The following is a 23650-nucleotide window of genomic DNA, read 5'->3' on the forward strand; positions in this document are numbered from 1 at the left end:
TCTTGGCACTTGATTGTATGCTCAAAGGAACAAGTTCATCGACATTAATACTTTAATTGACTTCATATCCCCCCCACACACCCCTAACACACACACAGATACAGACTGTCATAGATTAGAGGCAACTTCAGTGTTGATAACTTCTAGATTATCAAACAATGGGGGCAACGATCATGGTTGACATTTTTGCTAAAAAGAGTGTACAAAAACAAGCAAGGAATGCTTTATGGAATGAAGTGTTCTGCAGTATGAAAGCCTTTTCGATCATATAATTTGTTATATTTTCGAGTTATTCTTCAGTATTAAAGTACACTCTTAAGATAATAGTCAGACAAATTTGATGAGGAAATATAAAATTGAAAGTGCACATTCTCTAGCAATCACATATACAAACACGTTTACAACCTTAGGAATGCCCTTTCATGTCTCTCAAATAATGTTTTCTGATATACTTGTATGAATCCACTTTCACACATACTTACAAGAGAGATGCATAAAAGAATTCAACAAATGAGTATAAACATCCACTTTAAAGACAAAATGTACATTAAAGCAAGTTTACCATCTGTACTGCTCCTTCATGTTAAAGCAATATGGAGATGGATGTGTCTTCAAAGCAAAGGCCGATGAGGCACTCTTCCAGAATGAGTTGTGTCAAGCCGACAAGACGTCGACTAGATGTCGCCCATTTCATCCCTTGCAAGAAGATGGTTGGTCATCAAACACGGCTAGGACTTCCTGAAGACATTACCAAAGGCTGACAAAATATACTTCCAAATCATTCCTAACGAGGGACTATCATTCGTACATGTATTATCGTACAGAGCTAGGACTTATGGGACAAGCGCAAGCATGTTTCTAGCATCACAATTTGATGATTGGTTGCGACTTCTCACTCTGTCGGGATAGGCTGCAAGTTTCCAGTTGATGTGCACCAATTGCAAACCAACCTTCTTGTAACCAGCCACTAGACTACCTTGTATGTAGAAATGGTTCAATATCTTCTTCATTTTTTTGCAGTTTCACTTGTTGCCTTGAAGTGGTTCCTGAATATCTTACCACTATTAGATTTAAATCCAGGACCCTGAAACATGAAGGTCAGCGATTGATCGCACGCTTGATTTTTACAATCAATCGTACATTGTGGTCAATGCAATCAATCATAAAAAAAAATGTTCTACGATGATTGCTATGCTTTGTGTAAGCCTCCTGGAGGGAAAGACCATTTGTAAATCGCTCTAGAACCCGTCCTTGATACTGATAGGGCAATTTTGAAGGCAGCAAGGCAGGTGGAGGGAGCACTCCAGGCGCAAATATGCTTCATCATAATACACTGTACGCAAGCCCTGGAAATGGTCATCTCCTCAGAGTTGATTACATGTAGTTCATAAGTTTTCCAGGACTTCCTTGAGTTGCACAAAGTCCATGACGTTGGTGAAGAGGAATGATCTTGAGATGAAGAGCTTCTGGTTGGCTTCGCTGTATCTCCATAGGTTTACAACGTAACCTGTTATCACAAATGATGAAAATTATATACTTGTCTCAATCAAGATGCATTATCTGATTAAGTAAGATTGGTTCAAACACATGTATAGGAGACTTTTTAATATCCCTCATCCCAAGGGCCCTGACTGAAACAAGAGTTGCTCATTTTTTTGTTATTTATTCTGCAGCAAAACAGTTACAAATGTTGTCATTTGATTTTAATCAGATCAGCTGGAATACTAATTACATGTAAAACAAAATTACTGATTACCCCCACAAGGTTGCAGGACTTCAGACAGTTACAGAAAACTTGACAAAGTCTAGCAAGACTAGCATGTACAATTACATGGAAGACTACATTTACATGTATCTGCTATAAAAATCAGATAATTTCAAATTTAGAAAAAATGTTTTCAATAAGGATGGAATATATTATCAAATGTATTTCATTTATATATGTAATTTTAATCATAGATCAAAAAAGACCTTCTATTTTGATTTCAATATCAAGTAGAGATATTGAGTACAATGTACCATATTTGATATGATTGCACAGCACATAAAAGGTGTGTCATTTATAATGAGAGGACTTTGTACTGTCATGAACTTTCTACATATGTGCATGTACACTGTACAGTACAAGTACATGTAGGCCTACAGAACAAATTGCCCAATGCAATCATTCTTTTTAACAGGGGTATTTTCTTTTGGCAAGTAGCCATACTTTCTGCATGATTCAACAATTTTGGTAGAATGTCATTTGTTTTGAAATAACTTGTTCCTCAAAATATTAGCAACTACATGTATCTTCTGTGCATACATGTATTTCATGATGGCAAACAAGCATTGAAATACACTAATAATGTAGTTTGCTGCCAGATAAAATCAGAGAAAGTTGCCAGCTCTGACATATTTGCAGGTGACAAATGTTGATAAAAAACCCTCCTGAAATATACATATTTTTTTCAATGAGGATTTAAGTTCTCCTTACTTAAAAATTGAGTGAATTGAGGACATTATTCAAAGGCATGATTTCTCACCTTGACTTTTCCTTGTATAGTTGCCTCTGAGATCTCCTATAAAGTAATCTCCTGTACCATAGCTGATCTGTTCGGCACTTCTCATGTTGACAAGGACATCATCGGTCAGGGGTAAATAAATGGTCTCACTCCTCTGTTTCACATCTTCGGTATGGAAGGTGGTGTTCGAGGCCGAGATGGGTATGAAGTTTCGACCTTGAGAAAAAAGAAAAGAAAAGAGAGTCTTGTTAGAACAGTTATGGGAAAAGCACCCCTCCCCCAAGAGTATCAGCCCCCTCCCCTAAAAAGAAATAAAAATGGTAGCAAAGCTCTGTTTGATCCAGAGATTGATAGTTTTGTCCTGGTGAAAAGTAAAGGGGGGGGGGTGGCGTGTGGAAAGGTGAGAAAGGACGACTGATGATGACATTCAAATTGGAGTATTCATACAGGTACAATTGAAAAAAATACAGTTCAAACCAAAAGTGGCACCTTCGAGTACAAGGGTACTCAATGCAAGAAGTCAGCTCAGGTATGCGTTCAAGGGTGAGAACACGTCTCAAAATAAAAAGGAATTCATGGATTGAGAAAATTAAAGTGTGAGGAAATTGCTAGATGTGTAACTAAACTGTAACTTTATGTACACGTCAGATTTAAAGTTACGTTTCATTGAACAATCAATTGTATCTTTTATGTTACATGTACATGTAGGGCCCTGGAGAAAGGAGACTAGGAGAGAATAAAAGAGAAGGGATGGAAAGGGAGAGAAACATAACTTTAAAATTTCACACCTTATTTCAATGTTTTTCACTGCAAAGCTTTTTACTCATTTGAATTTAGTTGGGGGTAGGCTTGACCTTTATACCTGTATAGTCATGGGCGGAAATCCCAGGGGGGACATGTCTCTCAGGGCTACCAAAAATAGTAGGGGGGGGGGCAGAATATCAAATGTCCCCCTACTATTTTGGGACTTTTATGATGGAGAGAAATACATCATTTTGGGTGAAAACCCTTTTTTTTTTTGGGGGGGGGGGCTTGTCAAATTTTCCAGCCCCTGGTGCCCCCTACCTCTGGGGACAGATTTCCGCCCATGCTGTATTGTAGGGAATATTGTTGTTTATGCAATCTGGATGTACGTACATGTACTGCACATTTGTCCTCAAGCTTCACTTTTAAATCTACAGAAAAATTATATTCATATCAAACTCCTCCTGGAGGGGAGGGGGGGGGGCAGTCAAATATATTGCTGTACTCATGCGTGACAAAAAAAAAAGCGCGTTTAAAGGGCCGTTTTTTCAGTTTTGGTTATGGGTATAAAAAAAACAATTTTTTTTTTAAAGGGAGTAGTATTGAGAGACTGGTCAATGGTCAATCGCAGGGTCAAACGTATTTAGGGTATGTTTTTTTTTCCAAGCTTTTTTTTTTAAACGCCAAACGTGTTTAGGGTATTTTTTTCCAAGCTTTTTTTCCCCAGGGTCATATTCTAGCGACAACTTGTTTAGCGGCCAAAATGTGTAAATAAAGCCCACGAAAAAACTTGTTTAGGGGGTGTTTGTACATATGTAAATAATTTGGCCACATGTGTGTACAGCAATACATTTGGCTGCCCCCCCCCCCCCCCCCCCCCCCCCCCCCCGGGTCTAACCTCCCCATCTGTCTCTCCCAATCCCCTGATTTCTCAACACCTCTCTGCAGCCCCTCTCTTCCTCCCTTCTTCCCCCTTTCCTTTCCTTCTCAACACAACTATTCTATTCCAAGCATATTTGTGAACAACGACTGGTTCATTTGAAAGGAAATCACACAATATATGCCCCAACAACAACATACTGTACATACATGTCCAACTGCAACTGAAGCAAATGTCAATATTGTATTAAAGTATTATTCAAGTTTACTTTTGCATTGATAAAGCCTGTTTATCTCATTGTCTTTAATTCATGAAGTTCACAATAACATGCCAATGAATTAATGGTGCGACTTTGCGAAATATTAAACAATTACTCTTGCTTCTCTACTACATGTACATGTAATAAGGAAATGATTTCAGATTCTACTTTAAAATAGAAAACTCAGTAAACAACAAGTAAAAATATAATATTTCATTATTTGAGCTTGGGCCTATATCCATTCATATTCAATTCCACATATATTTCTGAAACATGTAAACAAACAAAGAAACCCATGGATGTAAATTTTTTCAAAATTTAAAAATAGTTTTTGAAATCAAACTTTGAAAAGTTGAATGATTGATTCAAGCAGTAAAAAAAAACTTTAATAAATCACTGAAACAAAACTGACGACAAAGTTTACCTCGAACGGCGATAATCCGTTTCAGCTGTTCCGTTTCATTCTCCTGATCGACATCCATCCTGAGTCTCTTCCTGGCCATTCCGCAGGATCCGCTGGTCATTCCGTTGTGGAGCACCCCTTCCATGTCCTGCAACGCCATATCGCCGTCTGGTCTCCTAGAACTGCTGATAGGAACTTTACAGCGATGTCTGCCAGACACTCCTCCTCCAAATGGGCTTGAACTAGACCCGAACGGACTCCCAGGCACTTCCATATCAGCTAACCAATCAGAGATGCTCCTGACATTGACAAATACCCAGAGTAATCCAGTTCGACTACCAGTAGAAAAAAAAAGTAAAAGAAAAAAAAAGTTCAGGCTTCCGTGTTTCTGTGTTCATAGATCCTGTGATATGAAAGATTGTTTACATCGTCTCTGCCTTCATCTTTGGAATTTGTACCATAATGGCTCAAAAGTCACTGAAGGTTATAGTTTACACAAAGCCGAAGGTTTGGTGTTGTTTAGTTCACTGTGTATGACAATAAAAACCACAGGAGGTGGTTTCAGACCGCCTCGAAGTTCGACAGTTCCAGGTATTCTCTGATTGTGAAAATTACCCCGATCAGAAAATACCAGGTATTTTGGTAATGTGAAAGCAAACTATGCGTAATTTCTCCGTAAGAAAATACCCGCTAAATAGTAGGTACTTGGGGAAATTACGAGAACTTTCGTGGGGATTTTTTCAAGGTCGCAGGTATTTTGGCAATGTGAAAGCAAATTACAGGAACTTTTAGCCCAGCGTGTCGCTGGGCGCGGCGGCGTGGGTGGCTGCTGGGCTAGTGATTTTGAATCTCGCGCCTTGCCTTATCAGACCATACTGCGCATGCTCGTAACTTCGGGAACTTCTCCCGAACGATGTGTTTCGGGGCGGAGTGAATGCAGGAATAATTAACGGGTATTTTTTAGCCTTAAAAAGTTCTCGTAATTTAACGGGGATTCTTGTGATCGAGGCGGTTTGAAACCACTTAGGGTCATCGCAAATCTAGGTCTGCCACAAGGATGTCCCTGTGAGAGTATTGTCTAGGTCACAATTGAAGCCTTTCAAGGTTTATGGAGTTGTTGACATCTTCCAGCAACTTTATTTCCTTGCTGTACTGGTCAATTAAGTGGGTCATTACTACTCTGTTCTCCCCTCTAAAAAGGATTGTAATCTGGATTCTGTATAGTGAGAAAGTTAACACAATTGGATGATATGGTATTTAAACTGAAAAGGGGTGGGGGAGGACACTCAACTGTATTGCTGTATTAAACAAACGCAACTACATGTAAATTTAAAGGTCAAGTCCACCTCAGAAAAATGTTGATTCAAATCAATAGAGAAAAATCAGACAAGCACAATGCTGAAAATTTCATCAAAATCGGATGTAAAATAAGAAAGTTATGACATTTCAAAGTTTCGCTTATTTTCAACAAAATAGTTATATGAACGAGCCAGTTACATCCAAATGAGAGAGTCGATGACGTCACTCACTCACTATTTCTTTTGTTTTTTATTGTTTGAATTATACAATATTTCAATTTTTACGAATTTGATGATTAGGACCTCATTGCCTGAAGCACAAAATGTTAAAATAATGGAATTCCACATGTTCAGGGAGGAATGAAACTTCATTTCACATGACAATGACGAGAAAATAAAAATATTTCATATTTCATATAATAAAATACAAAAGAAATAGTGAGTGATGTCATCGATTCTCTCATTTGGATGTAACTGGCTCGTTCATACAACTATTTCGTTGAAAATAAGCAAAATTTTAAAAATGCCAGAACTTTCTTATTTCACATCCGATTTTGATGAAATTTTCAGTGTTATGCTTGTTGAATTTTTCTCTTTTTATTCAAATCAAGTTTTTGTTGGAGTGGACTTGTCCTTTAAAGGTCAAGTCCACCCCACAAAATTGTTGATTTGAATCAATAGAGAAAAATCAAAGAGGAATGAATTTGAAAATTTCATCAAAATCGGATGTAAAATAAGAAAGTTATGGCATTTTAAAGTTTCGCTTATTTTTTCACAAAACAGTTATATGCACAACTCGGCAACACGCAAATGAGAGAGTCAATGATGTCCCTCAGTCACTCACTATTTCTTTTGTTTTTTATTGTGTGAATTATACAATATTTCTATTTTTATAGAATTGACAGTAGGGACCAGCTTTACTGAAACATAAAATGTTAGAACAATTGTAATTCCCCATGTTCATGGAGGAAGAAAACTTGTTTCACCTTCCAATGATGAGAAAATTAAAATATTTCATATATCATATGATAGAATACAAAAGAAATAGTGAGTGACGTCATCAGTCCGCTCATTTGCATACCGACCGGGATGTGCATATAACTGTTTTGTGAAATTTAGCAAAACTTTTAAGTGTCATAACTTTCTTATCTTACATCCGATTTTTATGAAATTTTCAGTGGTATTATGCTTTTTGGATTTTTCTCTATTTGTTCAAATCAACCTTTTGTTGGGGTGGACTTGTCCTTTAATAGCTAGAAATGTAAAATGCATATGTTTTGGATGTCAAACATACATGTTCACTGGGGTATTTCTTTTATATAGCCAGAATTTGAGCGTGTCATATTTAAATTTTCGATATAAAAAAACAAACAGACACAGTAATATGCTGTACATACTTGAATATGATGGCATACATGTAGATCTAATATTTAAACTGGAGCTAAAATATGTGTGTATTTCTGAAACTATTAGATAACTGAGCAAGTGAAAGAACTAAAAGTTTGATAAAAAGTCAAGCTGGACAAATGTACTCGTACACATACATGTACATGTATAAGAAATTATAATGTTTAATACAGTGATGGGCAAGTCCAAGAAAAGGTCACCCTAGAAGGCAAAATTTCATCTTTAATTTAAGAAGTCATCTTTGGTGGGGTAAGAAAGCCCAAATGTTCAATTTTTAAATTTCATTAAGAAAAATGTGATAATATGTATATTTATGCTAATTTGGGGCACCTTATTTGCATAATCGGAAAAAGTGGTGTTACGTATGGGACAATTATAAAAACTCATAGAAAATAAAATCAAAACTTGTGAGATTTAGTCGTAGGTGGGACATGGACCCTCTAACATCTTATTACTTTTGGGGGAAAAGAAGTGGTGTCATCTAATTAATTATGCAAATTAGCTAGGTCTTGTCCAAGGATGGAATGTCCCATACGTAACATTTTGAGGATGTTTTTGTAAGTTATTTCTCATAATACAAAGCTTGTATTGTTGCATCTCTGGAAAGTTCTAATTTATAAAGTATGAAAATGTTATACCCCAAAAAGTTTCGAAAATAGAGTTTACTTTTTAATTAAAAGTTAATTTTAAAAATTGTTACGTATGGTACATTTACACACAATGTCAATGGGGAGATTTGTTACAAAGTGAATGGAGAAAAACAAATTTCAAGAGTGCTCTAAAAAGTGATTATTTACCTTTTCTTTAGTTTTTAAACACTGATTTGTTATGAATATTGATTAATGAAAATAACTGACGTGAAAAAATGTGAAATGGAAAAATATAAAAAAATAAAACACAATAGAAATACATAGGAAATTCATGAAACCATGAAAACCAAGAAAAATAAATGTTGAAATGGCTAATTTCCTTTTCAGTCATATCAAATATGTCTAAATAGAACATTTTAAAAGACAGAAACTCTTACATATATTACGGAAGAAAAAAAATCAAAATCAGTCAACAAATAAAGAAGAAGAGGCCTTTTCTATGATTTATGAATAAATTTCGCATAAATTAGCAAAATAATTTTATACTCAAAATTTCTAAATTCTGTGTAGAAGTTTGGTGAACCTCGCACACATATGTGCTCACTTAATAAGTTAATGCCTGTGCCAAACTTTGACTGTGACGTCATGGAAAATGGAGTAAATTGTCCTATCTCAAATTCAAAATAAAATATTCAAATAAAATTCACATAGATCTCTTTACCTTTTAACCAATCACATAAAGGAAAACAATTATGGAGAAATGGCTGTATACAAATTCATATCTGCTGATGATTTCAGTTTAATCAATTTCTTAGGAAGGAAATGTCTATAAATAAAGGGCGAATCTGAGACGTGTTTTTGCAATAAAATAACAAATTTTTGAAATTTATCATAACTTTTTTCATTTATGATCTTATTTCTTTACACTGCGTTCATGAAATTTTAAAAACCAAAATCTTTTTTTTTTTCTTAATGGAAGTTCAAATTTATTAATATCAAATAATGTGGGGGAGTCAGAGGGCAAAATTGGATAGGGTTACAATTAACTTACAAACATAGGATGAGGGTGTAACACAAGGTTTAAGGTTTTGTTCTCTCCCCTCCCCCCCCCCCCCCCCCCCCCACTTGAAAATTCTCAATGAGGCGGTTGCCCACTACTCACCCAATACCTTTGCTCTTCGATGTATTATTGAAATAGATTTGGAATAAATTAATGAATAGGCAGGATCAGGCAAGGATAAGAACATATTACAATTGACAGGTAAATAAATGAAGGAATGAACAAAGGAATATATAGTATGATATGGATAAAGAAAATATGTAAATAAATGAATAATTATAATACAGATCAATCAAAATGAATAAAAAGTACATGCTGAATAGTAAACTGAATGAATAGAACAAACACATTCACACTATTTTGTTGGGAGCTTAATCAGAAACTCATGCAAAATTATCAATGATAATTGATTAGTCTAATATCAAAGCTTCATGAACCAGATCATCTAGAGGTCTCTAATAACTCCAAGTTAGAGTCTAACTTTTTTACTTTCAAAGTTGACATTTCAAAAACTTAACAAAGATTTGTGAAAATAGTTCAGATATTCTGAAGAGTGAATAAGTAGAGATTCTACTGGCTTGTGCACCACATCATCAGAGGCTTCGGAGCACTCCATCCTTCTTTCATTTTCACACTGTTCACTCTCATTTGGGTAAAAATAATAAATCAGAACACACTGAACAAAATATCAGCGTAAACGTAGCTTACACTAGACTCCATTATGCACAACACGGCCACGGAGCCAGTGCAGTGCAGCAGCGCGATCATCAGGGCAGGCTGCAGCCAACCTGGCACTAGCAGGCACAGTGCCTAATCTGCTGGGCTGGGAGTTTGCATTTTGACAAACTTACTTATCACTGCTCATTCTCTTCCATCTTTGGATGGTCCAGATAAGAATCGCCTCTGTTAGTGTTACTCTTTTTTGGGGGGTATGAATCCATTATCCGAGGTAAAAATATTCAAGCAAACACCGCCATGAAATGCACAACACAAAGCCAGCGCTTCACCCATTGAACCACCAAAGTCTTATCGACTTGAATGGATATTGTGCGTGCCTCAATCACCATTATCCGCCATCTTGCTACCCTGTAATGCACAACCGTATACATAATCATGATAATATTGGAACAACAACTACAGTTAACCAAATCATAATTTTTTTCTTTGTCGCAGTTTACAGCGATATCAGAATTTGCAATTGTTTTAGGAAGTTGCGAGAGAGATCCCAGAGCACATGAGAGCAAATCTATCGCCAATTCCTGTGCATTTTTTTTGCTTTTCGGCAGCCATAAAAATAGTAAATATCAAGAAAATTGATGCGGCAATCAATAAGGGAAGCAGGCGTAGACGAGAAACATCACTTTTTGATATTTTTTTAGCCAATTTTTGAAAATAGTAAAGAGCAAAAATTTCATGCGGCGGCCAAAATAGAATGCACGAGGACGATCAACTACCGGTACTTTATTAAATATGTTTGCAGGAAGTTAGAGACTAGACCAAATTGAAGAGCCCCGACGTCGACAGGGGGAATTTACATTGTAAGTCCCCCAATGGTGACTGCACGATAGCGAGCCTGTGTATGAGGAGAAATTTAAAAAAAAACAATGTTAAAAAACTCCTCGAAACAGACGGCTGCCAGTAAGAGATTTTGATTTTGATTATTTTCATTCAACATGTATTTTAAGTTGATGTATTTGCATTTAAGTTGATGACCTACTCAGAATCTATGTTTAGTATGTACATGTGTGGGTGGATGTGGTTGTGTGTGTGGGTTTGTGTATATAAGCAGCGGTGTGGCTAGACCAAAAGCTTCGGTCTCTGTTATGTTGGTTGTTCAGCTGAACTCCGTTGGCTTCACTCACCAAATACAGAGAGACCGAAGTTCTAGCGCGATCTGTACAGGGGACTCAATGGCCATTTAAAACGGGGAAGTGAATTTGCGCGACAGCCGAGGTAAGTCACTGTTTTTGTTCCTTTTAACTTGATTTTTCTCTGTTTTTTGGCAATTAATGCCAAGAGGGAATATTAATTTGCATTTTGGTTGCGTTAATTTTTCAAAATTTTTATTTATTAAAGACAAAAATTGAAGAGCCCCGACGGGGGAATTTTGCACTGCAAGTCCCCTAATGGTGGCTGCACGGAGGAGATATTACAGGATCATCGATGGTATCTGGAGTATTTTTCTGACAAACCAGTTGTAAACTACAATTTCAATTTCACCAAGATGTTCTTATTGCCTTTGACTCAAAGCTCCCCCTGGATATCAATGCCATGCTATTAAAAGCGACCTTGATATATATCACAAAAATCCATAATAGCCGTTCCAGTGCTCTCCTGGCCTGATGAGTCACTATCATTCAGTCTTCAAGATACATATACGTCACATGCGGGTTGGACCCGACGATCTCCAAACCAAGCGGAGGGATGAGAACAGAGAGAGAGAGAGATAGCGAGCAGTCTGTGTACGAGGAGAAATTTTTTAAAAAATGTTAGACTTAGAAAACCCCTCGAAACGGACGGCTGCCAGCTGTCTACGGTGTGGCCTGCCGAGGTCAACGCCATGGGCGTAGCGACTGCCAGGGCCCACTCATACATTGTACGAGGTTAGTATACATGTATGTACTAACCTTGTACAATAGACCGTGTTTGACCCTGGATTTCAAAGTAGTCGTCGGCAAACATCGCTTCATTGCTGAAATAATATTTACAGAAACTCCTTCTCACTACCCACCGGGGCTCTTGCCGGTAAGTAGCAATGAGGGCAACAAATATGAAAATAATTTAAAATCATAATCATTAAAAAAGAGCAAATTTCGCTTACCTCGGCCTCGAAAGTGACTTTGCTTGTCTCCTCTACGGAAATACAAGGAAGCCTGTTGATGGCGCTAATAATTTCACAACCTTGATTCAGCTCCTCTGTAATTTTATAACTGTATAATCTAAATTCTTTGAATGCGCAATCCTTATGATTAATTTACTAATTATGGGCACCAATATTAAAATACCTTCAAAAACATAATTAAAGATTTTTATTGGTGATGATAACACTTATTTGTAATTAATTGAAAAGATGACTAATAAAAAAAAAGAAAATAATATACGTGCCTGGAAAGAAACCAGCAGTACAAGCTTTAACGAACGTCAATAATACGTATACGGTATCTCAAAGTCTGTACAATGAAAAGATTGGACACTTCACGGACTTCGTGTAATGCCTTGCGTCGATTTACGTGTAAAATAGTGTAGGTCAGTAGGTGCCTAGTCTTTCCCTTCTTGTGTCTTTGATATGAATATAAATCGCGCACCCTCTTTAGGCGAAAATTGATATTAGGCCTGAGTCGAAACGGTTACCCGACCGGGCCCCGCCCATCGCTCTAAAACCCGGTTTTACTTTTTTGGGTTTTCCACATACAATAACTGCCCATAAAATCCTTTATCATTCCTCAGTGTTTTGATTTCAAACATTCTCCTACCTTCTCAAATCACTGTCATGTACTTTGTGACCAGTTAACCGCCTTTGTGCTCATACGAAAGCAGCGAAACTTGTGAACTTCATGACCAGAAGACAGAAGTATGTCAACGTCAAATCAATTTGAAGAGCCGCGCCGATCTACGGCCAGCTGTGCCAGCCTTGCCTGCGCCACATCGCTGGCGCGCCTACCGTACCCACGCCGGGACCCACGCCTTTATCTCTGGCCTGAGCACGCAGTTGCGCTGAAGCGGCGTGTGCGGCCGAAATGAGTAACATTATCTAGAAATACATGTAGTTTCAAATCTAATGCGAATAATGGAAGAATTTATCATTCCATTTGACAATCAATTGCAATGACTTTTGAACTTGAAGGGCCCCACGTCTAAACAAATTTGGTTTTAGTTAAAATAGACTTACGACGGCCTAGGGGAAGTTTTGTTTAGAATTTTAGTTCTGTTCATAGTCATACAACTTATTCCAGATACTAACTTAAGTAATGACATCTAGGATTTATTTAAGAAGCGTTTGATAGATGCCAGACAAGAGACCTCACCCAGGGAGCTCAGATTACGAATTTAGGGTCGTGCTCAATAATGCAGCGGGCAGACATAATCCATATGTTTGGCGAGACAGAACAAGCGGAAGGCGTTCATGTTAATGTCTCCCCTTTGCATGATCGCACGTGCTCTGCTTGTTCAATCCAGGGACCTAACCTTTCTTTTTCGGTTTCTGGAGTGTGGTTTCGTTCTTGGGGCAATATTATGTAATGTGTTAGGTCATGTACTCTGTTATCATGTTTCGTTCAAATTCAGAAGCATTTTACCCTGGCTTATCATGAAATTCTTTATTTCCCTTCACTACTATTTCCATCCTATCCTAGGCCCTAGCTGGAAGTGCAACTCTGACACTACTTATTTTTCCAATGGCGATCGTATTCGTTTGATCATTTTGATGGTATTCATAAGTGGTTTTCAAAAAATAATAAAATTTACTAGACAACTAGTATGCAAATTGGCAATGATTAATGAAAATGACGAATATGATGATGATAATAATGATAAGATAATGATGATGAATGATGGTGGCAGCGGTGGTAGCGATGATGATGTTATCAACTGAATCATGGTTGCAATGATGATGGTGGTCACTGCCTGAATGGTGAAATTGGTGATGATGATCATGAATTGTGATTTTGGAGATGGCCATGCGTGGAAAGTGACGATTACTGTGTAATGAAAGCTGCTTTGAAGATAACTTTGTATATTTTATTTATCTGAAAAGCCATCAAATGATTTATTGTGTTAAAACTGGAAAATTTCATTGGGTCTGTGGGTCAGACTACTTGAGTGAGCACACACACATTTTTCTATGTATTTACACTTTGCATGTATAGTATATGTGCTATGTATGCCTTGTCTGAGATTTTCTTATGTTAGCGCCATCTCTTGGCAAACTGAGGTAATGTGATATTGGAATCAGTTCTGGAGATTCTGTTTGAGTTTTTGAATCAACATAAATCTAAAGCATCCTACATGAGATTGCCCTAATTAAGAAGATTTCAAGAGGAAAAGAGGTCAGTAGAAACATTGATTCATTTATTTAAGAAATACAAATTTTACTAGAATTTAATTCGTCATGCGGACGAATTAGGTGGTCTGTCATGATTTGTCATTCAGTGTCGGCTGATGTATGAAATAAATCATTGAGATATCATTGATAATCTTGATCGTAGACATCCTAAGAATAAGTTTTGACCATTGCTAAATGTGATTATTGATGTGGTGATGACAATCGTCAGACATACATCTTTAAACAGATACATACAAGATAGATGATTATACCTCACGGATCAACACGGCAATGCCGGCATGATCCGGGGAGGTCCGGGATAGGTTTGCCCCAGATGACTGTGAACACGGCATCAACACGGCAGCTTCACACGGATCTACACGGATCATGCCGGCAGAGCACGTCGTCAACACGGACCAATACGTCAGCAACACGGACCTACACGTCAGCTACACGGACCACCACGTCAGCAACACGGACCTACACGTCAGCAATACGGACGAACACGTCAAATGCGTTATCCATTGAGCTAGCATATTCCCCATAGAGATTACACGTAAGCAAGTTTGAGAATTACAATTCAAATTTTGCAAGCGAAATACGGGCATGATCCCGGCATCTGATCAAAAAATGGAGGGCACATTTCCGAAAGCTTAGAATCTCAGCTACAACATACTAAAAGCTCAGGGAAAACTGACAAGAAACAATGGAGATATGGCTCACGAAATAGAGGAATGTCGAATCTAGTTTTGAGAAAAAGTCATGTCCCATAGAGATTACACGCAAAACACATGTGATATGAAAAAAGCAATTATAATCTGTTTTATCTTGCTAAATTTCAACTTTTATACCTTTTAATTATCATAAAGGATGATGTAAGAAGTGGCAAAAAGAAAAAAAGTGAAAAAAAAATCATCTTGTTCACCCCAGGACTCGAACCCGCGCCCTTTAGAAAGCAGTCAAAGCCACGATATTCCCCATAGAGAATACACGTAAGCAATTTTGAGAATTACAAGTCCAATTTTGCAAGTGAAATACGGGCATGATCCCGGCATCTGATCAAAAAATAAAGGGCACACTCCCGAAAGCTTAGAATCTCAGCTACAACATATTAAAAGCTTAAGGAAAACTGACAAGAAAAAATGGAGATATGGCTTACGAAATAGCGGAATGTCGAATCTAGTTTTGAGAAAAAGTCATGTCCCATAGAGATTACACGCAAAATGAGGAAAAATGACATGCCTCTTTTTATCGCTGTTTTACGCAATGATGCGTTTCTCAAAACGAAAATTCATGTTAACTGAGGAGAAAGAGTACATTCCAAACTACAACATATCGAAATCTGGGCGAAAAACGATCTATATTCGAGAAGTTACAACCAAATTTGCATAAATTTGATGACGTCATTTTTGAAAAAATAAAATTTTTAGTTTAGGCGCCATTTTGATGACGTCACGATATAATTTAGGGACAATGGTGACATGAAATCAAATCTACAACTCATACTCTATCGATATATGAAAAAAAAATTGGGGGTCAACGGACTATTTAAAGAGCTACAGTGAATTTTCAATAGGCATGTTTTTGCCCATACATGTATATGGCCTATAGTGAGAGCTCGCGCGCACACGTGCTGCAAACTTTAACGGGTGTTAATTTCGTTATTAATGGTCGTAGAAGGTTGATCAAGGTATCAAATTGTTCAAAATTTTATTATCAATGCAAAGATGTAAAAAAAAACGGTGTTTCTGCGTTGCGTTAAGGCGTTACGCGCGGAAACGCGCGCGCATGCTTGTGCGCGCGCAAATTTTTGAAATGCTTAGAATGACCTGAAACGTACTCTAGTTTGGTCAAAAAGTGATTTTGAGCATTTTGAAATTTTGACGCGCGCGCGCATGACCTCAAGGTGACATTTGATGACATGACCTGATGACCCTTGACCTGAAGTTGATGTGATGTTAATTTGATCGATTTTTGATAATTGATAATGGAGATATGATTGATAATGTGATTTTACAAAATGGCGCCTAGATGACGTCATCATGACCTGATGACATCAAAAAGCAAATTTTGACGTTTCCATAAGAGACCCTATGTATGGTATAAACTTCAATGAAATTAATTTTGTCAAACTCGAGATAACTTGGCGACAAAAACCTTGCCATTAAAAAGAATAAAAATAACTAGAATTTTAATTCGTCTTACGGACGAATTAGGTGATCTGTCTGTGAATCTTATGATCATGATCACGATCTAATTTTGTTATCATGATATGTCAATGCAGATCAATATGACCATAATGATGATAGGGTAGTTTTATTCATGAAAAGACATGTTGAATACTGTTGAACGACACTGAAAAAGAAGGTTGTATAAACAGATCTTCTTATTCTAAGAAATGTAAATTCCAATTTTGCAAGTGACGACACGAATTAGTGAGAGCAGTGTTGACGAAACGCTAGAAATAAATGTTGAATCCAGTTTTGAAAAATTTAAATCAAGATCCATGGACCAGTTTCCAATTTTTGTCAAAGGACTTTTCATTTCTTATATAATGATAGGTAGATTTCATTGCAAGATATGCCAGAATACCTTACATAGTAGGATTGAGAAATTGCATAGACCAGGTGAATAGAATCGCAAAGCAATGAACACTGAAGGAGGTATTAGTTGCATTTCTTCTTGGAATGCGTTAGCATGTTCTTTTAACAATACTTGGCCAACTGTGACATGCCAGTTGCTAGTGCACGCATTGTTGTTTGCATGTATGTAATGAAACACACAATTCAAAAGAATAATCAAGACATCAGGGTTGTTACTAATGTCTCATTAAATATAAAACAATCATGTCATTTTAGTACGAATGAACTTCTTCTTATCATGCACAGAATGGAAATCTGAACTGGCTTGTAAGGGTTACACGCATTATGAGAAAAAATTCATAAATAAAAAAAATAGATCCTGATGGGTTTCGAACCAGGGTCCCTTGTATTAGAAGGCAGAGCACTTACCATCAGACCATAGTAACTTCCATACACTTGCAAGGCAACGATAAAATATAACCTCAAATTGAATTTTTCAAGTGAAAGTTTTATCATAATAATATACTTCTATACATTGCTAATATTCATGATGATCTCCTGCTCAAATTGATAAAAAATGTACATAATATGGAAAAATACATAACCAACTACAATATGTCGAAAACCGGGCGAAAAACGACCAATGATTACGGAGTTATAGTCATATTTGCAAAATTATTGAAACGTCATAAAACAAAAATTGAAAATTTTAGTTTTTACGCCAATTGATGACGTTATGATAAAATTTATTGTCAGATGTGACATGAAATTACATCTACTAGTCCTACTCTATCCAAATATAAAAGAAAATTTGGGGGTCAACGGACTATCTGAAGAGTTATATAGAATTTTGTAAAAGCATGTTTTTGCACATTTTTGGCCTATTGTGAACGCGCGCTTGCGCGCGTAATTCAAACTTTGACGGATGCGCATTCCTTTATTACTGGTCGTAGAAGGTCGGTTAAGGTATCAAATTATTGGAAATTTCATAAAGAATGCATTGATGTAAAATTAAGTGCAGTTGTACGTTGCGTTAGGACGTTACGCGCGTAAACGCGCGCGAAAACCTGTGAGCGCGCAAATTCCTGAAATGCTTAGAATGACCTGATTCGTACTCTACTTTGATCAAAAAGTGATTTTGAGCATTTTAAAATTTTGACGCGCGCGTACATGCGCGTCGTGACCTGTAAAATGACCTTTGATGACACGGACAGTTGACTCTTGATCTGAAGTTAATTTGATGTTAATATTGTTAATTTTTGATGATTGATAATTGAGATATTGTTGATAATGTGATTTTACAAAATGGCGCGTAGATGACGTCACGATGACCGTTTGACGGTAAACTTGTTTCGTACACATCGCATGATAACTGTCCTCATTTGATAATATTTTGATGAAAATTGATTGAATAGTTTTGATGATTTTGGTGGAACAAGAAAAGGGTGGAAAAAGAAAAATAAATAAAAAGAATAAAGAAATAAATAAAAAAGAAAATTCGTAGAAACATAAGAGGTGATCTGTCAAATTTGACAGATCACCTAAAAAAAAAGAAAATTCTGATGAAATTAAGAGGTGATCTGTCACAGACAGACCACCTAATAATGCAAAAAAGGTTGATTTTAATCTGGTTGGATTGACTTGATATTGCTATTGTGTATTAATTGTAATTGATGATAGGAGAGTATAAAGTACATGTACATGAATTTCTCAGGTGCTAGTTAATGTAGGGACAGTGATTTTCCGCGATCGCGGAAAACGGACGGAATTCACGGAAAGGGTCTTTTGAAACGGAAAGTGGCATTTCAAACGGAAAATCACGGAAAACGTATTTTCCCTCAAAATACACAGAATAGCAACATAAATTACTCCAAAATCACAACAAAATGAGAATATTAAATGGCCACAAAACCTCAGAAAACACGATCGCACTTCGCTACAATCATGACAATTCACACATCGTGACTGCACTCGACATCACCACAATCGATTATACCCAGCGCCTGTACTCCCGGCCGCCGGCGCCGGCCGGGTTGGGCTTCACATCTTCACATGCACACATCGTTCCAACAACACGGTCGTGTGTTGCTGCCCTCTACGTTCTAAGATGTAACAGCACGATATCGTGGTCTTAAAATCCAAGATGGCGGATTGGCTAAAGTCGTTGACTGATGATAACGATGTCCAAAACCCCCCAAAATTATCAATGAAATTTCATTTCAAAGTAAAATAATGCCAATAATGTGAAAGGTGAGGATGTATGCATGCTAAATATGTTTGTAAAAATATGTTATGAACCCGCATAGATCCGATTAGAACGGATTCTATTGCGTTGTTGGTACAGTGGCAGATACAAATTTTGACCAGTGCGAGTGTAGTATGTGTTGTGATATTGCTATTCAATGTGTAAACGGAATTGTCACTTTTCTGTGTGTACAAAGTCTATGGGGAAACGGAATTTCCGTTTTCTGACATGGTGAAACGGAATTTGAGATTTTCTGAAACGGAAAAGGCCATTTTTTGAAACGGAAAATCACTGTCCCTATTAATGTATCTTGAAACAGGATTATGATTTATATTCAGGTAGAATATTGAATTTATGATGTAAAGGATTATTGCTCTCATACTTATTACTTTCCTATCATTTTGTTTATCCTTACAGTTAACACGGAATTATTAGCAAATGCTTCATGTCAGATTACACAAAGGATGGCATGAAATTTACATTCCCGTCGTGACCTTTGTTTTTTGTTATTAAACTCTCGAACAAGTCTCCAGTTACAGACTGTGATGAGAAATGAGAATGATGATGATGTTGCAAAAATAAAATCAAGAGCTACATGTGGTTTGGAGTTTGGACAAAGACAGTCATTTCCATGACGGGAAGGCAAAAGTTGAACATGAGGTGCATGGCTGTTAAATCAAAGGGCAGACATAATCCCATTCCATTGTTTATGTTGTGCGCAAAAAAACCCCTCTCTTTCAACAATGTGGTTTTTTCGGGCCTTTTTGGAACATCCTGCCCTGCCTGCCCCCTCTTTCTCCTTCTCTCCCTTTCTCCTTCTCTCCTTCTTCCTCTCCCCGCTCTCTTGCACTCCGCTCATTGCACTGTGCGATATCCAGAATCATGACTGGGCGAGTTTAATTTGAGGTAGGTGTGTTTGCTAGCACATGCGTAGATCTTTCTCCTTGTTCGAGTTTATTGGGATTATGCATAACCAAGATCGTCGATATCACGTCGGAAGCAGGCATTGCCAGGCAAGATCGAACATGACAAGAAAAATGTAAGCTGCTGTGATGTTTTTTTTTTGTGTGATTTAATATTTCATATTAAATAATAGGAATAGTTGAATTTTGCATAACTTTTTAAAAAGTTAAATCTTGTCCGAATCATCGCTTTCTCGGCGCTTGCTTCCCCTGCGTATCATCCGTTCTCATACAGGCAGCGCCATGCGCCACAATGGCATAAAAATAACAGCAGTCAAAGTTTCAAAGAAATATGATTTTAATTTTTCGGGTACCCGGTCCCCGCCCGTTTTTTCCCCACTCAAACCTGGTTTGAGGAAAACCTGTGATGACTCAGGTCTAATTGATATCCACGCTGATCAGATTTCATCTCCGTAAAATCTTCACTAAAGTCTAAAGATCAACAAAATATACTTTAAAAGAAACTTCAAGGAGAAGTCATGGAAGGATCTAAATGATTCGGTAAGTGTCATAGCAGAATGTGATATATAAAATTATAGGTAATATTTTATGTGGGCAACAGACAGCTGGCAGCCGTCTGTTTCGAGGAGTTTTTAAACATTTTTTAAATTTTTTATTTCTCCTCGTACACAGACGGCTCGCTATCGTGCAGCCACCATTAGGGGACTTGCAATGCAAAATCCCCCCGTCGGGGCTCTTCAATTTTCGTCTTTAATGAATAAAAATTTTGAAAATTAACGCGACTAAAATGCAAATTTATATTCCCTCTTGGCATTAATTGCCCCAAAACAGAGAAAAATGAAGTTAAAAGGAACAAAAACAGTGACTTACCGCGGCTGTCGCACAAATTCACTTCCCCGTTTTATCCGATCTTGACTTAACTTTGTATGATGGGGGGACCTAAAGCTACGCACTTTGTTTACAAGCGATGTAAAATATGCCAACTTTTATATTTGAACAAATCATCTTTTACTAATTTGTGGCAAATATTCTAAAGATCCTTAACCAAAAAGAAAATATCACAAAACTCACTAATACGAAAATCCCGTCATGTTTTCCGAACACCTCTTGAACTCGCCGCCCGATGTAGAAGGGGTCCTAAAGCTACGCACTCGATTTATCATGCAAAAAAATAATATTTTCTGTGCCTCAATTTTTTAAATTTGCTCAAATTATGATAGTATAATATGAAATTAAATCGAATGTAACTCAAAAATTCTAAACAATTGTGGGTTTTCTCTGCATTTAGAGATTTACTGCAGCCCATGTAGAAAAAAATTGAAAAGGAATCGTTCGTCACACTGCAGTCACAGTTCCACACACAGAGTGCGCATTTGCCATTAAAAACTGCATGCGCGATGAGTGGTGCGTAGCTTTAGGACCCGCGTAGCTAGTTTAGGACCCCCGACCATACATAAACATATCGCCATGAGTCCCCTGTACAGATTGCGCTAGCTAGAACTTCGGTCTCTGTATTCATGGTATTTGGTGAGTGAAGCCAAGAGAATTCAGCTGAACAACCAACAAAACAGAGACCGAAGCTTTTGGTCTATGTGGGCAAAAGCCCAGAAAGTTTAAGAAGTGTCGTGTGTGTCGCGTGCATACGACTGATAGTGATATTCCTTCGCACGCGAGATGCTTTGAACCATGGCATGGGTGGCCAGGGCCAGCCCACGGACTCTGACTCCGATCTCCGTCTCCGAACAGGCATGCAGATGCAGTCAAAATCGCGACGATTCACCATTCCTAATCATGCTCTGCTCAGTCTTGCTTCGAATAGAATAGTCACATAAATGAAGACTGCAACGTCTGGATAGTATTGTAACGTTAAATACTAAAATGGGAGAACTTACCGGTACCGTTTTCAGCTCGATCAAGATTCAAGTCAACTTCCAACTCCAAGTTCAATTTCCGAATTTTAATTTTGTTTACGTTTTCCTTTGAAGTTAGAGAGGGAAAAATCGAGACAATCCGTAAACTCAGCTGCAACACATTGCCAACCTAATACGCACTACTGATTATTGGAAGAACATTTTACGTTACGACAGACCGGTCATCCAAGTGTAATTTTACCGTAGAGATATATAATTTTTACTATAAATTTTTACTGAACTCTACATTGGATAATGTTATTTTTTTTTCAAGCTTTTTCTCCGAGGTCATATTTTGGCGACAACTTGTTTAGGGGCCAAAATGTGTAAGTAAAGCCCGCGAAAAACTTGTTTAGGGTGTTATTTTACACACAGAGAAAAACTCGTTTAGGGGTGCCTGGAAATTACTTGCACAGCCCCCCGGGTCACTCGCGTACAGATGGGAGGGGGGATGGAGAAAAGAAAAGGAAGGGAAAGGGTGAAATATGATACACTTTCAGGGATGGATCCAGGATTTTCCAAAGGGGCCGGGGGTCCATTTTTGTACACGAAAATTTTGACAAGCAAAAAAAAATTAATATAAAAATTTAAAAAAGGGTTGTCACTTGTAAACTTACGTAATGTTGTTCCAGCCAAAATTTGACAAGCAAAACGTATATGCATGACATACTGTTAAAAATATATTTTTGGGCCTCTCAAGGGGGAGGGCGCACTAGCCGCTGGATGTGCCCCTACTTGGCAGCCAGTGTAATATTGATTTTCAGAGTATCATGTAAAAATCATTGTCAAAAATTATATTTTTTGCATTAGATGTGCCAACTGCCAAAAATATTGCTCGCTTGCTTCGCTAAACAGCTTTTTAGAAATGTTTGCGCCGCCCCGCTGCCCGCTTATGGCACCGTGAGTACTGATCGATGGACCGGGAAAAAAAATCACGGTCTGGCAAGCCATGTATTGCTTACTGGTCATTTTTTCTTTGAGCTTGCCTTTACTCTCTTCCTGTTTTTTTTTCTTTGCATTTCGTTTTTTTTCCATTCTATTTTTTTCCATTTTTTCTTTTTCTTCTTTCTTCTTTCTCTATACATTCCCTTTCATTCTTCTTCTCTAATTCGCAAAGGGCGGCAGAACCGGGGGGGGGGGGGTAATTGTTTTTTTTTTCAAAATGAAATGTGCCCTATTTTAAAATGAAATACCCTTTGCCTTAAAATGTAATACATTCTAGGTTGGAAAATAATTACTAAGTTTTTGGAGAGTGCTTCGCTCTCTCATCAATTATTGTTTAGTTAGGTGTTCATAGGTTACAAAAATGCTTAAACTCGCAATATTTGATTGGTGAGATATGTATCCTATTCATGCACATAAACATGCACACCAGTAGCGTTCCTAAGAGTTTTTCTACAGGGGGCCAAGATCGTCCGCCAAAAAAATTTGACAAGCCCAAAAAAGAAGGTCTTCAACCACAAATAAAGGATTTCGTACCAGAAAAAAAAATTGACAGCAAAAAGAAAAGTCCTCAACAGGTTATAAAGGACATTTCTCACCAGAAAAAAAACTTGACAAGCCCCCCAAAAAAGTCCTCAACAGGTTATAAAGGACATTTCGCACCAGAAAAAAAATTGACAAGCATAAAAAAAAGGTCTTCAACTTCAAAGGAAGGGGCCAATGGCTCATCAGAGATCACTTGTGACTCGTCATGACTCGTCAGGGGGGGGGGGCAGTCTGCCCCCTCCCGTTTGACGGTGCCCTCCGAATATTTTGGCTTTGCCCCAACACACGAAAATAAGTCCCGCCCCTTCGCCCCTGC

At 37.5% G+C, this 23650-nt stretch overlaps 1 protein-coding gene across 1 annotated transcript; it reads right to left on the reverse strand.

The window, feature by feature from the left end:
• Positions 1 to 444: 444 nt before the first annotated feature.
• LOC121424113 lies at positions 445 to 21932 on the reverse strand. Its single transcript, XM_041619712.1, has 4 exons — positions 21829 to 21932; positions 4812 to 5125; positions 2526 to 2720; positions 445 to 1507 (listed from the first exon to the last, which is right to left on the reverse strand). Exons 2-4 carry the CDS (start codon positions 5062 to 5064, stop codon positions 1386 to 1388), a joined length of 570 nt encoding a protein of 189 aa, XP_041475646.1. The 5' UTR covers positions 5065 to 5125; positions 21829 to 21932; the 3' UTR covers positions 445 to 1385.
• Positions 21933 to 23650: the final 1718 nt, after the last annotated feature.

This window comes from Lytechinus variegatus, chromosome 11 (assembly GCF_018143015.1).
Source record: "Lytechinus variegatus isolate NC3 chromosome 11, Lvar_3.0, whole genome shotgun sequence".
NCBI lineage: Eukaryota > Metazoa > Echinodermata > Echinoidea > Temnopleuroida > Toxopneustidae > Lytechinus > Lytechinus variegatus.